Source organism: Monodon monoceros, unplaced genomic scaffold (assembly GCF_005190385.1).
Source record: "Monodon monoceros isolate NGI ecotype Baffin Bay Population unplaced genomic scaffold, NGI_Narwhal_1 Super_Scaffold_13, whole genome shotgun sequence".
NCBI classification, from domain to species: Eukaryota; Metazoa; Chordata; class Mammalia; order Artiodactyla; family Monodontidae; genus Monodon; species Monodon monoceros.
Window position 1 is genome coordinate 49,427,967 of NW_021703769.1, and position 16,839 is coordinate 49,444,805.

The following is a 16,839-nucleotide window of genomic DNA, read 5'->3' on the forward strand; positions in this document are numbered from 1 at the left end:
GCGTGGCGGCCCCTCCCCAGGCTCACCTGCTTCACCTGTTGCCAGGACTCCTCCCACTGCCGGATCTTCCTCTTGGCCTCCTCCAGCTGCCGCCTGACCCGGGCCAGCTCGGCACTGTTTGGACTCGCGCCTGAAGGGGCCGTGGGGCCAGCATTCAGGATGGGGGACGGGCTGGGAGAGAAGCTGCCAGAGACAAAGTCCCAGATGCTGCCGGGGACGCCATTCAAGCCTGAGTGTGGAGGAGCCGGATGTCAGCCTGCTTTTGTGCTGTGACCTCACAAGCATCTCCCAGCAAGCTCTGGGGACCCCAATCTCTCCACCAGAAAAGGAAACAAATCCGTTTCTGTGGCTGCATCCTGGAGGCAGCAGTGCTCAGACTCTTGTCCCAGAACCCTTTACGCACTTAGAATCTGGAGGACCCCAAAGGGTTTTTGTTTGCATGGGTGACATCCATTGACATCCATGTTTCATTAGAAATTAAAACAGATACTTTAAAATATCAACTCTTTTAAAACAAAACAGATCGCATAACATTTCTCAAGTAAAGAAATTTAAATCAAGTTTCCTGTTTTTGCAAATCTGTCTGGTTCTGCGCTTGGTCTCTGGCGATATCACACCCCCGCAGCCTGCAGGTGAGACAGGTCTCGCCGTGGTGGTGTCACGAGAGCGGCTCGGGGTCCCAGGCACAATGACACCCCCATAGAGGTTCAGGTGCAAACCCCAGGCCCCCTGCCCAGGGCACCTTGCGCCGAGCAGCAGACACGGGGATGGGATGGGCCACGCTGTGGCCGCCTCCCGCACGTGGAGCCCCAAGAGCCCCGCTCACCGAAGGAGTTGTAGGACGGGGCTGGGGGGCCCAGCGCTCGGGGCTCCGACTTGAGGGCTTGAGGCTGCTGGGGGGGCGTCATGGCTGAGGAGACGAGCGGCCCCGACAGGGACTGGGAGAAGGAGCCGAGTGGGGAGGCGGACAGGGACGACGAGGACTGCAGGGACGGGGAGCGGGGCAGGCAGCCTGGGATGGCCACGGGCGCCGAGCCCCCCAGCGACCGCTGACCTGCGTGGGGCGGAGGGGCCGGGTTAGCGAGGGGCGGAGCGAGATCCTCTGCCCCAGGAATCCCCCAGCACCGCTCCGAGCTGATGGAGCGGGTGGACACCAGGGGTGGGGGTGCTGGGGGGACCCCCACCCAGAGAGGCGTGGCTGCACCCCTCACTGCTCAGACACTAGGCCCTGCCCGGCCGACCTGTCCATGGGCATGGTGGTCCCAGTACTTTTTGGGCCCCCCAGAAATGGTTTCTTTTAATAATAGAAGAGGGATTTCCTTGGTGGTCCAGTGGTAAAGAATCTACCTTACAATGCAGGAGACGAGGGTTGGATCCCTGGTCAGGATACTAAGATCCCACATGCCTCAGGGCAACTAAGCCCTCGCGCCACAATTACTGAGCCCGGGCGCCTCAATTAGAGAGCCTCCATGCCGCAAACTACAGAGCCCATGCACCACAACTAGAAAGGGAAAACCCACATGCCACAACTAGGGAGAAGCCTGTGCGCCGCAACGAAATATCCCGCATGCCTCAACTAACACCTGACACAGCCAAAAGTAAATTAATTGAATAAATAATAAATAAATCTTTAAAAAAGTAACAGAAGAAAGATAAACTTTTAGGTCAAACAGAATGATTCAGTATCTAATGTTAACACATTTGTCTTCATGCCAATGCAGTGGTTAAACATCTCAGAAGGGCCATGAAGCCCTGACCCCCACCTCTGCAGGGACCTCAGGGTGGGGGGTGCAGGGATGGAGACAGGACCCCTCCCACCTTAGAGCCACAACAGAAGGCCCTGGAAAGCACCGGGTGCAGGCACTACCTGTGGGTCCGAGGTCACGGCTGTCGTGCTCCTCCAGGTCCTTATCTGGGGGCACGAGGCTGATGTCACTGAGGTGAAGGTCTAAAGAGGATCCTGCAGGACAGAACCGGCGTCATCGCAGGGGAAAGCCAGGCTCTCGTGGCGGAGGGGACCCGTCTGGGCTTGGGGCCAATCTACTAGCCTCAGCAACACAGCCCTCATCTCACTGACTCAACTTCTAATCATTTGGTAAAATCTAACCAAATAAACATGCTTGACTAGTAAAGAAAATTCCAGGACGGCCACGTCCAGGGGAAAGCGGCTCACGGACGACTCAGGTGGCACCTGCGCTGACCTCCTCAGCCAGGTCACAGCAGAGACCCACATCCATTCTCCCCTGGGGCACTGAGCTGGGTGTTCTGCTGCAGCCCTCGGTGCCCCCCAGACCTGTCTGTTAAAGGGACAGGGGAATGGAACATGGCCCCCTCGGTGCTGACCCCACCTGACATTCCCTCCTGGGGTCCTGTACCCTGGGGACCTGACACCAAGCAGGAAGCTGTCTTGGGGTGGCCAAGATCAGGCCTGCCAACCCCCAAAGTTCCCACAGCCCCACAGGGTCGACTCAGGGAAGTTGTGGCCTGGGAACCGAGGGGAGGGGCTGCAGGAGCTCCTGGGACACAGCGTGGGGCCAGAGAGACCTCCCCAGCACAAAGTCACAGGCAGGTCCGCAGCAAACCGTGGTGACATTGAAGGCACAGCACACAAGGAGCTCTGCCACCTCAGAACCTTTCTCCCCAACCCCCCTCTGGGGTCTGCTCTCCCAAAGCACCCCTTCCAGGAGGCAGGTGAGCCTCTCCTGTGTGGCCCAGTCCCATGCCCCCTGCTGGCCGCAGGGCCCCTCAGTGCCCCATGTCGCCTGGTCAGATGCGCCAAGTCCCATTTCAAGAGGCCACAAAGGCACTCAACGCCCCCAGCCCAGGGGTGGACCATGGGGACCCTCGTCAGAACTGCCTGCTCTGGGTCAGCCTCCCACCTCTGCCCCTCCCCCAGCTGCCTGGTGCCAAGTGTCAGAGTCCCTGGACAGTGCCCAACCCAACGAGCAGCATCAAGTCAGACCCACCCCAGAGAGGAGGAAGCTCAGCTCTGACCACGCCCCCCCACCCCCTGGGGCTCAGCCAGACCCCCAGGAGCAGAGGAAGGAGGAGCTGGGAGGCTGGGGTGGCCGCATTTGATCCAAGAGTCAAGAGGGCAAGGTGGGGACTTCCCTGGCGGCACAGTGGTTAAGAATCCGCCTGCAAATGCAGGGGACACGGGTTCAATCCCTGGTCTGAGAAGATCCCACATGCAACAGAGCAACTAAGCCTGTGCACCACAACTACTGAGCCTGCACTCTAGAGCCCGCGAGCCACAACTACTGAAGGCCACATGCCACGACTACTGAAGCCCATGCACCTAGAGCCCATGCTCCGCAACAAGAGAAGCCACCGCAATGAGAAGCCCCCACTCGCCACAACTAGAGAAAGGCCACGGCAGCAGCGAAGACCCAACGCAGCCAAAAATAAATAAATAAACAGATAAATTTATTTTTAGAAAAAAGAGGGCAAGGGGATGAGACTGTGGCTCTGGAACAGAGAGACCCACGCCTAGGGAGGGGGCTGCTGCCTTTCAAATGAAAGACCCTCTACCACACTCGGGGAAAAACAGGGCAGGAGACGTGTGACTTCTGAGGAGTCAGGAGCCAGACACATGCAGAGCAGACTTGGGGTCCAGCCCAATGGGCAGCCCCATCCCTTCCCTGCCTGGCCCCCATGGGGACCACTGAGCCAACCATGGGGAGGGCTCCCACCCGATGCCAGCACTTAGTGGCCCACTGGGGTCCCAGCCCAGCTTCTGCCCCAGGGCGAGGCTACCATGCGCACCCGGGAAGGCGGACAAGGGGACCCCGCGTCTGTTTCCTTCCCTGTTTCATCCCCGCCACCTGCAGACACGACCTGGTCCTGGCCCCACTGGCAACGACAGCCAGGAGCACAGAATGGGGCACAGGCTCCCTCGGCCCAGAGGGATCCCCCGACTGTACGGCACTGCAGGAAGAACTATTTGAAGGGCTGGTGAACACAGAGTGGCAACCGGGCCAGGGCCCCTGGAGTTTCCACCTCTGCTCTGGGGTGTGAGGAGGCCAAAGGAGCTGAGCCTGTGACATCGGACGCTGTGGACATCAATGCAGGCCCTGGGCTGGCAGCACCCCAAGCTCCTCAGTCCGGGGGCAGTGGCAGGAAGACGTGAAGCGCTGCTCACAGCGCTGTCCCAACTGTGACAATAGCGCCTGCACAGCTGGACCAGCCCCGCCAACAGTTTCATGTGACACACCCGATGACCACATCCAAGGATGGAGGCGACTAGAAGGTGGCCTGATGCAAGAGTGGTGACAGGAAGAAAAGACCGACCCGAGCCCCTCAGGGAGACAGCGGGGCTGGGACCGTGGGGGCAGCACCCGCCTCTGGCCTGCACAGTCCCCCTTTCCTCCTAAGGGCTCCACTCCCCTCTGCGGGTGCCCCCTCCCGGCCCTGCTTCTCAACGCTTCTTTGCAGCAAGTGCCTCTTCTCCCCAGGATGCCTCCCGACATCTAGAAGCACGCAGGGCCATTCGTGTCCGGGAGCCGCCAAAACCAAGCACCACATACCAGGCGGCCTCAAGCAACACAATTCTACTCATGCAAATCCACTCTGGGGCCAGAGGCTGAGGTCAAGGTGCACAGGGCTGGGCTCCCTCTGAGGCTCCAGGGACTCTCCCTCCTGCCTCTTCTGCTGGCAATCCTTGGCGTTCCTTGGCTTGTGGACACACCAGCCCTACCTCTGCCTTTGTCCTCATGTGGTCTTCCCTCCCCTGTGTTTGTGTGTCCAAATTTCCTTCTTATAAGAACACCAGTCATATCAAATTAGGGCCCATCCTAATGGCCTCATTTTACCTTAATTACATCTGCAGAGACTTGTTTCTTTTTTTTGGCAGCACCGCACAGCTTGCAGGATCTTAGTTCCCCAACCAGGGATTTTACCCAGGCCCGTGGCAGTGAAAGCGTGGAGTCCTAACCACTGGACCACCAGGGAATTCCCTGCAAAGACTTGTTTCTAAATAAGGTCACACTCCCAAGTACAGGGGCGGAGAGTTTACAGCGGAGGCATATCTTTTGGGGAGCACATAATTTAACTCACAACAATCGAGACCAACTGGAAACACCCCCCTACACACACCGACCTGTCCTCTCCAGGCCGTGCTGTGGTACTCGAACGGGTGCCTCCCGCAGACCTAGGGGCCCAGACCTGTCAGGACTCCTCCACAGACAGACCTGTCTCCTGTTAATGTGAACTTCACACAGAGGGTACAGCCTCTGGCTCCCACCTGCTCCCCAGGACATGACCACAGGCCCTGTAGCCCCTCACCCAACTCTGCCCCTAGTCGGGTGACCCCCTCCTTCTTGCTGTCCCCAGTTTCCAGCTCACTCTTTAAACTGTCACCCCAGCCTTGCCTTCCAGCCCTGCACTGTACCCCCAAACCCCTCCGGTCAAAGGCGGCCCTGTCCCTCTTTCCTCCCCTGCCTGGGGCCACATCCTGGCCCTGCCACCCTCCATGGGAGCCCGGCAGCCCCTCCTGTGCCTGGTCCACACCCGGACACAGGTGACTTCTGCAGTGCTCATGTGCAGACGCCCCAGCCGTCCCCCAGCATGGCCACACTGCCTCCTCCTAGCAGGAGTGGCCCCACTGCAGCATTGGCTCCTTATCAAACCGCACACAGGTGCCTCCTTTGAGCTGGTGCACCTGGGCCCACATGCTGAGCAGAAGCCCAGAGGAGCCCTCAACTCCTCCTCCCCTGACCCACACCAGTTAGGGCTCCCAGCTCTAGCCATCTCTGCAGGCTGCCCCCTCACCCCGACCTGCTCTGTCCCAGGAGTAACCTTTCTGTGATGCCAACCTCTTCATGTCCTGAGTCCTGCCTCCCAGAAAGGATGTACCCCTTGGCGAGCCAGTCCACACTCCCCCAGCAGGACCCTTTCCCACCCTGCCCCTCCCCACCCCAGCAATGGCTCCTCCTTTGTCTTTAAGCCATGACACTGCTGTGGGCTACAGTCTGCCACAGCTTCCATTAGCCCCACTAGTCCTGAGAAAACTCCTTCCCAGCCTCCAAAACCCTTCTCAGAATCACCCCCTGCTCCATCCCTGCATGTCACCTGGACTGTGCGGTCCAGCCCAGGCCTGGACCACTGCTGGCCGATGTGCAGACTCACCCGCTGACAGCAAGCACCCTGACCCACCCACTACATGCCTGACCTGCCACCACCACCCACGATCCCTGTGCTGGCCTGGCACATCTGCTCTGCCTGGGGTCCTGAGCTCCTGTCCTGGACATGCTGGTCAGGAGGACCTGACAACACCTGGAGTGGTGGGATCAGGTTAGGGGTGGTCTGCTTCAAAGCTGGCAGAGTTCCAGAAACATTTTTTTGAATAACAAAGGCACATAAAATGAAGGAAGGGATGGATGGATGGATGGAAATAAACTGTGTGCAGGAGCCTTTTCTTACCTTGAAGTGATTTATCTCATCCCACTCCCCCACCCCCACCCAATGACTCAGCATAAAGGGGCACCCCTGTTGCCCTGCCCCGCTCAGGTGCAGGCAGGGCACAACAGGGGCCAAATCTCACCCGACAAACCACAGCCTGTGTTGTGGAGGCGGGGGTTGGGGGGTGGCGGCGGTCACTGGCGTTCCCAGGAGGTGTCCCGGCCCACTTTTTCACCAGCACTATGTCTCTTATCCTATTACACACCCCACTGTTCCCTAAGATCAGACCCAGGTCTTCTGAAATGTTCTCTTAAAGGAAGCACTGACAACACTCAAAATCCATGTGAACCCAGTTAGGTAAACTGTGCCATGTGACCCGGAGCCCGCCTTGCCAAAGTACCAGTAACCGCCCAGATGTTAACAAGCAATTAGCTGAAAGCTGCTGAGTAACGGCCCTGGCAAAGCTCGGTTCCCGACGTGACACAGCACATTCAAGAGGTGCCCAGGTCCCCAGGACCATGGGACACACGGGAACAATGCACACAGTCAGTGCTCGAATTAGAGGCCAGAATGGGGAACCCCTGACGTGGGGGTGCTCCCCTGCACCCACGGGGAGGGGGCAGGATGCCCCCTGGCGGGCTGTCCTTCCCCTAACTAGAGGATGGAGAAGCACCTGGCAAACCCGCTCACTGCTGGTCTGAGTTTCCGACAGTGCAGGCGGCGATTCGATTCGCAGCAGGACAAGGCAGGAACCCCGTCCCCCTCGGGGAGCGAGAGACCCCCTTCCGCTAGGCGATGCAGGCTTCCCTGGAGAAGCCCGCGGCTGGCGCCCACGCAGGGAAGCAGCGGGCGCCTCTGCAGAGCAGGTTCCTAAAGGGGGGATGTTTGTATTCGCCTCATTCCGCAACCCCGAAGACCTTGGTACCAACCCCTGGCTGTCACACCTGGCCCGGGGCGCGGGTACCGCAGACCGGTAAGAGGAGCACCGGGAGGGGAGGGGAAAGATCTGGGGGAGGGGAGGAGGGGGAGACGCACCTCACATGGAAGCGGATTTGGCCCACCTGGAGGGACGGGAGTTGGCCCACCTGGGGAGAAGGGAAGGCGCACCTAGCACAGGGAGCTGGCGCACCGCTCTATCTGAAGCTCCGGGTAACGACGACCCGCACCCTGACGGCGCGGGACTGACGATGCTGACTCACCGTCCCGGCGTCCGGCGCCCCGCGCTGCTGCTGCTGCTGCCGCCGCCGCCGCTGCCGATTCAAACACGGCCCTCGCCCCGCCCGGCCCGCGCCGGCCCCGCCCCTGGTGACGCAAGCCTCGGGATGCCCCCGCCCCCGACATACTCCGTCCCACCCTGGTGACGCAAGCCTTGGGCTGCCCCGCCCCTCACCCTCACGCTGCGAGGCGGCGTGCCGGGACCACGGACCCAGGTTGTGCGAAAACCATCGCGGGGCCGGGCTGCTTTGTTCGGGTTAAAGTGGGGTCTCCGCGGCAAGTCCCGAGCCCTGCCGCCTGCCGGTTGCTCCTACCCTGCCCGCCTGCCGCGGCTCAGGCCGGACCCCACTCAGGTAAAACATGCTCAACCCAACGCCATGTGGGTCAGGATGAACAGGCCATGACCCTGCCCTCGGAGGTCACTTAGAGTCAGCTGCCCACAGCCCTGAGGTCCCTCCACAGTCGATCTAGTCTTTCCACCCTTTGCCAGCCACCCGGCAATGAACTCCGGAGGTTCCCGCCTGTTCATATGAAGTGGAAGGCAAAAGAAAGGAACCTGCCCAGTGGCCCTGAAATGATTCCACTGAATCCATTAAACACAGAAAATCTGGAACCAGCACCTGTTTATTTCAGAGTTTACCCCTTCTATTCATGCAGTGCATTAGTAAGGATACAACCTGAATGAAACTACATGGGAAAACAATCCAGTCTACACCTGTTAGCCCCAAAGCGGGTGGGGTGTGCACTCTGGGTCCTGGGTCCCAACAGCAGAAAGGCCAGCAAGGGCCCTCCTCCGGGGGCCAGAGGGCAGTTCTGAGGATTCCGTTACTTCCCAAAACTGGCTAGTATTATTGGTGGAGCCAGGTGCACCCAGACGTGGCCTGAGAGGGCCAGGTGACCCATATGGCCCTGACAGGCACCATCTCGCCCGCCAGCTCCACTCTTCCCTTAGCTTTCACGACAGCCCCAACCTGGGCTCTGCGCCTCCATCCAGCTGCCAGACAGGTCCCCCGGGTCCAATCACACCAGTCATCAGTCCACAAACCCTCAAGGACTCCCAGCGGCCAAGAACCCCTCTGCAGCCGGTAGCCGTGCCCATGCCTTGTGACCTCATCCCCGCTCCTCACTCTTGTCACCGTCCCCCGTCTTCAGGTGCCCTCACCACCCCTCACAACCCCCATTTCATTTCTCTGAAGGCTCCTGTTGTTGGTGGTCTCAGGCTGGGTGGCACTGCCCACTCTGCCTTGCCCTGTGGGGCCTGTCCAGCTGCCCCACCTGAGGGCTCCTCATCCCCTCTGCAGCCCAAGGCCCCCAGCGAGGCAGGCATTTCCTAGCCCACGGGCAACACAGCCAAAGTGGCAGGTGACCGAAAACACTCTTCTACAAACTGAGCATGAGCATACACCATGCATACTGGAAGGCGTCAAGGGAAGTGCAAAGAGGCGTCGGGGAGATGGGAGCAGAGCCCCGGACTTACCTGGGACCGCCTCGACGGCGCTGCCAGTGGGGTCAAGAGGGTGGGCACGAGCCGAGACAGTGGGCAGAGCGGTGGGCGAGGAGCCGCCTGAGCCAGTGCTGGATGCCAGGCTGGATGCGAGGCTGGAACTCACGCTGGGAGCGAGGGGGTGACCCACTGCCAACACTGCCAGGTGGCTCTGTGCAAAGACATAACAAGATGAGCCAGCGCCCTGCTCAGGGACAGCAACGTGGTGACAGAGAATGACAGAATCGAGACGGATGAGCTGGCCCACTTTTATCCCCAAAACAAAATAAAGAAAGTCGACTACTTTTCCAGAGATTCTAGAGAGGCTTTAAACATCTGGTTAGTTACAATAACTGTGACAGCAGAATCACGAGCTGTCGATCACCCAGGGACGGGAACAAATGTATCCAGGGAGTGTCCCATCTAATGATGATAATAAGAATCATGATAATAAAGATTCAGAGAAGGACGTTCACAAGCAGATGAGGCAGCCTAAAAACAACCCACCACAGACGTGAGCAGACAGCCAGCACTGCTTCTGAAGACGTCGATAAAATAATCCTGTGAGGGGCTTCCCTGGTGGCGCAGTGGTTAAGAATCTGCCTGCCAATGCAGGGGACACAGGTTGGAGCCCTGGTCCAGGAAGATCCCACATGCTGCAGAGCAACTAAGCCCGTGCGCCACAACTACTGAGCCTGTGCTCTAGAGCCCACATGCCACAACTACTAAAGCCGCGTGCCTAGAGCCCATGCTCTGCAACAAGAGAAGCCACTGCAGTGAGAAGCCCGTGCACCGCAACGAAGAGTAGCCCCCGCTCACCGCAACTAGAGAAAGCCCGCGTGCAGCAACAAAGACCCAAAGCAGCCAAAAATAAATAAATAAATTTATAAAAAAAAATAATCCTATGACCTTGTTACCCAACAAAAGAAAAAGATTGGGGCAATTCACATTATCTTTATTTGATAGATTAAAAGAATTGGCACAATTTTGGATGAATAGCCAGTAACGTGGAGGGCACTGTGCACAGAAAAGGATGTGATAAAAATGAACCAGGACAGACCTACGAAGTCAGACCTCAGGGCTTTCCACACCGTACACAGTCATGTCTGGGTGCACACTCAGAGGCTGCTAGGAAATCAAGAGTCAGAAGCTATACTAAAGTGAAATGGTACGTCGTCTGAGTTTTGCCTCAAAATAATATAGGAAAAGTTAACCGTGGTGGGGGGGGGAGGGAAGGGGTGCTATAAGACCAAGTGCAAGGAGATGGGGTTCCTAGTGAAATTCTCATAATAAAAAGGAAATTCACTGAACAGTGTGTAAGAGACCAATCTGGCACAGAATAGCTTCTCCGAGCAAGTGTTCCCAGCCCTGAGGCCTCCTTCTTGGCATTCATGGTCTACCCCTAGCAACTGGCTTTGCTCAAGAGAGGCCCCAGGTGACAACCCATTGCTCCATGACTGCAGAGACCCTGGGACTGATCGCCATTGTATGCTTGAGACTAAAACTTAAAAATAGTAACTCGGGGGCTTCCCTGGTGGCACAGTGGGCACCAGGATGGGTGGAGAGTGGGGTCTCTGTCACCAGGAGAGCCAGACGTGACACAGCAAAATGGGGGGGGGGCGTGCCCCTCCTTACGCCAGCTTTGTCTGCACGGTTTCTCTTTTTTCGTGGTAAAATACACATAACATAGCATTGACCATCTTACCACTGTTAAGCATACAATCCAGCAGTATTAAATACATTGACAGCTATGCAGCCATCACTACCATCATCTCCAGAACTTTCTCATCTTCCCAAACTGAAACTCTGTCCTATTAAACACTAACTCCCCACCCTCCCCGAGCCCCTGACACCCACCCTTCCATTCTCTGTCTCTATGAATTTGACAGCTGCAGGGACCTCATATAAGCAGGATCAAACAGGATCCCACTGTATGGGGTGGGGGGCATCCCACTGTATGGCTGCTCATTGCAGCATGTAGAATCTTGGTTCCCCAACCAGGGATCGAACCCTCACCCCCTGCAGTGGAAGTGAGGAATCTTAACCACTGGACCGCCAGGGAAGTCCCAGGATTTGTCCTTCGTGTCTAGCTTATTTCACTGAGCATAGTGTCTTTGCTGTGGACTGTGTGTCCCCCCCAAATCCGAATGTTCAAGCCCTAACCTCCAATGTGACTATATCTAGAGATCGGGCCTTTAAGGTGACAGTTAAATGAGGTCATAAGAGGGGGTTCTGATCCGATAGGTCTGGTGTCCTTATAAGAGGAAGGGACTCCAGGGATGCACAGGCACAGAGGAAAGGATGTGCAGGCACATAGCAAGACGCCAGCCATCTGCACCACACCTGCCTACACTTTGATCTTGGATGTCCAGCCTCCAGAACTGTGAGAAAATAAATTTCCGGTATGTTAGCCAGCCAGTCTAGTGTTTTGTTATGGCAGCCTGAGCTAACACAGTCTTCAGGGTTGATCCATGTTGTACCATGTGATGGAATTTCCTTCCTTTTTATGGCTGAATAATATTCCACTGTATGGATGGACCACATTATGCTCATCCATTCATCCGCCAATGGGCACTTGGGTTGCTCACACCTTCTGGCTTCATGAATAATGCTGCTGTGAAAATGGGTGTACAAATACCTCTTCGAGACACTGCTTGCAATTCATTTGGGTATATACCCAGAAATGAGATTGCTGGATCATAAGGTAATTCTATTTTTAATTTTTCAAGGAAACACCATACTGTTTTCCACAGCAGCTGCACCATTTTACATTCTTACCAGCAATGCAAAAAAGCTTCAATTTCTCTACATCATTGCCAACACCTGTTATTCTTTGTTTTGCTTTTTTAATAGCAGCTGTCCCCTAATGGGCATGAAGAGGTACCTCATGGTGGGTTTGGTTTGCATGTTCCTAGAGACCATGAGGAGCACAGGCTCCGGATGCGCAGGCTCAACGGCCATGGCTCACGGGCCCAGCTGCTCCGCGGCATGTGGGATCTTCCTGGACCGGGGCACAAACCCATGTCCCCTGCATCGGCAGGTGGACTCTCAACCACTGTGCCACCAGGGAAGCCCCCTTTGCCCATTTTTTAATCAGGTTGCTTGTTTTGTTGATGTTGAGTTGTAGGAGTTCTTTCTGTGTTCTGAATATTAACCCCTTATCAGATAAATAATTTGCAGGTATTTTTCCCATTCCATGAGCTGTCTTTTCACTCTGTTTGTTGACAGTGTCCTTTGATGCACAAAAGTTTTTAATTTCAATGAAGTCTCATTTATCTATTTTCTCTTCTGTTGCCTGTGCTTTTGGTGTCACATCCATGAAATTGTTGCCAATCCCAAAGTCAGGAAGCTTTCCCATCTGCCTGTTTTTGAGTAGCAGAGACACACTCGTGTGCTAGGGTAAGCTTGGGGTGACCTGGGGACTCATCAGACTGACAACTTGGAAAGCCCGCCTGTTCGCTGAGAACTGAGTCCCCCAATTGCTCTGCTCTCACGGGGTGACACCACTGGCTGCCTCTCAGAGTGGGACAGAGCGAGTCCTGGAGGGCTGGGGTCTGCGCACCGTGGACACTGTCTCCATGGTCTCAGAGCCTAGACTCTGCAGCGATGGGCGGCCACAGCACGGAGCTGCTTTCCTCGGCAGGAACCACCGAGTGCCGCCCAGCAAGCAGGGGGTGTCTAAGGAAGGGGCCCCCTGTGAAGGAAGACGGAAACTGGGGAGTGGGCCGGGCTAACCAGCGAACTGAACCGCCTCAGTTTATCAAGGAAAACACCACACGCCCTGTGTTTCCCACTCTGACCCAATGATCGAAGCCCCAGAAACAAGAGCTGCTGCTGAGGCCCAGGGACATGGGGTCCTGCGGCCGCCTCAGAGGAGATGGGAGGTCCCAGGGACAGGTGGCCAGAATTCTCCTCCAGCCAGAGCGGACGACGCCCACATGCAGGGAAGGGGTGCCTGGAGCAGCATCTGAGCACCATTCACCCGAGAGAGCCACCAGGCTGGCCTCACAGCCACGGCGTCCACTGGGCATTCCACCCGACCCTTCAAACAGAGCGGGAACCTCAGGGGTCCCAGGGGAAATGCTGGGACCAGTTAACCTGGCCTAGGGGCCCTCTGGCTTTCCAACCGGGCCTGGCTTTGGGACAGGACGGAGGGGGTCTCTGGGTGCAGGTGAGTGCTGGCTGGTGGATGAACTTGGCCAGTCTACTCACAGCGCCCAAGGGGGAGGGCAGCTCGCACACTGGGAACCTCCCAGCCATCTTGGGCTCCCCCGCCGTGAGCCCCACTCCTTTCCAGGCCCTTCCTCCTCAGCCCTGAGACTGCGGTCACGTACCCTGTTGGCTACACTACTGTTCACATTTCATGTTTCAGATTCTTAAGGAACAACTTCTCGATTTCAATCTCTTTAAAAAAAAAAAAAAAAGACAAGATAACTGGGTTGTATTTTTACTTTCAACCACCCTGCTGATTTCAAAAATGTGCTTCAGAAGCTTCTAATGGAAAAATGGTGCCTGAACATCTTGCCCTGAAAAATCCCCCAGGAGGTACCCTCAGGGCACTAAGAAAACCAGAAGAAAAGGAACTGTGAGGGCCTGTCCACTGGGGAATTTAAAATAAAGCTCAGAGCAGAGACAGGTGACAAACCACCAGAGAGAGTGAGTGCTCGCTGCGCATCCTGCCAAGCCCAGGCCTTCCGGAGCGTGTAAAGCTCCCTCTGCCTTTTTACAGTGATAGGAAAACAAGCATCCTTGTGTCCAGAGAAAAAAACCTGTTTCTCAAACAACTTGGTTTACCAAGCGTACAGGAAGCTATATTGCACAGAACAGAGAGAAAGGGCCTGACTCAGCAGAAGCCGGGGGGGGGGGGGGGGGGGGGGCATGGCGGGAAGCCCCCATGTAGCCTCCCTTGGAGGAGAAAGAATGCATTGATCACTAGTTCCTGATCACTAGTTCTCTCAGAGGTGAAAACAACTCCAGATTGTGACCCGACAGAGGGAGACCAAGCCAGCCTCACCCTGGATGCTGCCATGGGCTCAACTGTGCCCCCAAAACTCAGATGTTGGGGTCCTGACCCCCAGCACCTCTGAACGGGACCTGCTTAGAGTCAGGGTCTTTACTGAGGGAATCAAGTTAAGACGAGGTTGATGGGGGGGTCCTGATCAATAGCACTGATGTCCTGATGGAAAAGGGACCACTGGAGACAGACACAGACACAGAGGGAAGACGGCGCCTGCAGGCCGAGAATGGAGGTCCCCAAAAGGAACCAACCTTGCTGACACCCTTGTCTCCGACTTCGGGCTCCGGACGGAATCACTGCGTGTTGTTTAAGCCTCGGTCTGTGGAGCTTTGTCACAGCTGCCCCGGGGACGCTCACACAGAAGGGCCACGAAGGGCACCTCTTATTTCCCCGTGGGGGAAACTTTAAGAGGTTTTGGTTCTGTTGTTTCCAAGGTACGGCACACTTTTTAAAACATTAAAACAAAGGACACATGGAACAGATGACTTTAAGAAGAATATAAGAATGTAGCTGTTTTACAAATGGATGTTAACCAGGTCACGGCGTGAGTCAGGGGTAAGTGACGGGCTACACAGGCAGCAGTCTAGTCGCAAAGAGAACGTGAAATCTCGCCTCGGGTAGTACCTGCTTACTGTCCTGCTCGCTGGCCTTCTGGCTGCCTTCAGCAGGTGAATCTCTCCGCTTTGCCTGCAACAGAAAAAGCACTGGCTGTTGGAAGAAAAAGCAGCTGATTGAAAACACACAGAGACCTAAGCTTTGCTCGGAAGGCAGAAAAGGCTGAGGACTAGGACTTTCCTGGTGGCGCAGTGGTTAAGAATCCACCTGCCAATGCAGGGGACACGGGTTCGAGCCCTGGTCCAGGAAGATCCCACGTGCCGCGGAGCAACTAAGCCCGTGCGCCACAACTACTGAGCCTGCTCTCTAGAAGCCTGTGCGCCTAGAGCCTGTGCTCCTCAACAAGAAAAGCCACCATAGTGAGAAGCCCGCGCACCGCAACAAAGACCCAACATAGCCAAAAATAAACAAACAAATAAAGGGGGGAAAAGAAAAAGAAAAGGCCAAGGACTGAAGTCCATGAAACAGAAAGGCTTTCAAATCTGCTGCCTCTGCATCAGTTTTCTTGGATTCCAGTTCCCACACCTGATGTGGATCTCTGCGCTCCTCGCTGGTCCGTGTGAAGGCAGGTGAGAGCTCCCTGAACCCACAACGGCGAACCCCAAAGAGAGCCTCCCAGGCAGGGCTGCATCTCCAGAGCCGGGAAAGTCGTGGAAAGTCCAACACCTGAGACAAACGATTTCCTGGAAGGCTATTCTCTGCCCTTACCCTTTCTGCCTGGAGACAGCCTATAAATTTCCCTTCAGAAAGGCGATCCCTTCCCTCCCAAGAGGAAGGGAACAGCTTAACCACCTGAGAACGCTAATCACCCAAAGGACTGCAGGAGGCTGAGCCTCACAACAAACTCACTAAAATAACCCTCATCTTCCCTTACTTCCCCCATATCTTTACCTTCCCAAATTTAGTTCCCTGTAAGCAGAAACCCCTTTTGTCTTGTCACTTCTCCACAATTTATTGCTCTTTGTTAAAAGGGTAGATAAGCCCCCAGGTCTAACCTCCAAATGAATAAGAAATAAACATTTTCTCCAGTTAATTTGCCTTTGGTCAGTTTAATTTGTGGGACCCCAGACACTAAACCTAAATGGATAGAGGGAACAGTTTTGGTTTTTTTAAAAAATTTATTTATTTATTTTTGGCTGTGTTGGGTCTTCATTGCTGTGCACGGGCTTTTCTCTACTTGCGGCGAGCATGGGCTCCTCTTCGTTGCAGTGCGCAGGCTTCGCACTGCGGTGGCTTCTCTTGTTGCAGAGCACGGGCTCTAGGTGCCCAGGGTTCAGTAGTTGTGGCATGTGGGATCTTCCCAGACCAGGGCTCGAATCCGTGTCCCCTGCATTGGCAGGCGAATTCTTAACCACTGCGCCACCAGGGAAGCCCGAGGGAACAGTTTTTTCCTCTCTCTCGCATGTAAAAATCCTGACTCCCATGAGCCACCTTCTGGGGAAACTGCACGAGGATGGCTTTGCCTGCAGAGCTCACGACCTGTACTCTCAGGTCAAACATAAGCATGAAAACTGCACCAAGGGACTTTCCTGGTGGTGCAGTGGTTAAGAATCTGTCTGCCAATGCAGGGGACATGGGTTCAATCCATGGTCCGGGAAGATCCCATATGCCACAGAGCAACTAAGCCCGTGTGCCATGACTACTGAGCCTGCACTCTAGAGCCCGCGAGCCACAACTACTGAGCCCACGCGCCACAACCACTGAAGCCCACGCACCCTAGAGCCCACGTGATGCAACTACCGAAGCCCACGCGCTCTAGGGCCTGCATGCCACAACTACCAAAGCCCATGTGCCTAGAGACCGTGCTCCACAAGAGAAGCTACCTCAATGAGAAGCCTGCGCACCACAATGAAAAGTAGCCCCCGCTCACCACAACTAGAGAAAGCCCACGCACAGCAACGAAGACCCAACACAGCCAAAAACAAAAAACAAAACAAAAAAACGTTCTTTAGATCTGAGTGTTATTCTGATTTTTGTGCCTAATCTTATGTTAAGTGAACTTGAACTTGTGGCGGTGGCTTAGGTCATCCCTTCCTTCCTTGTTTGATTTCTGGATTTGTAGAAGGACCCAGAAGACTCGCAGAAGGCAGAGAAGAAGCCATGTTCACAC

At 55.7% G+C, this 16,839-nt stretch overlaps 1 protein-coding gene across 8 annotated transcripts in view; it reads right to left on the reverse strand.

Moving 5' to 3' along the window:
- The window catches only part of UNKL (unk like zinc finger), a 43,004-nt gene that overhangs the window by 2,366 nt on the left and 23,799 nt on the right, over nt 1–16,839 (reverse strand). For 4 of the 8 annotated variants that reach the window (XM_029222285.1, XM_029222283.1, XM_029222280.1 and 1 more), the window contains 5 exons: nt 14,739–14,801; nt 9,092–9,269; nt 1,868–1,960; nt 827–1,054; nt 27–229 (listed from right to left, as the gene is read on the reverse strand). In XM_029222285.1, the coding sequence (XP_029078118.1) occupies nt 27–229; nt 827–1,054; nt 1,868–1,960; nt 9,092–9,269; nt 14,739–14,801 (765 nt within the window). The remainder of the gene's footprint in view (nt 1–26; nt 230–826; nt 1,055–1,867; nt 1,961–9,091; nt 9,270–14,738; nt 14,802–16,839) is intronic. The other 4 variants (XM_029222281.1, XM_029222282.1, XM_029222286.1 and 1 more) reach the window with 4 other exon arrangements.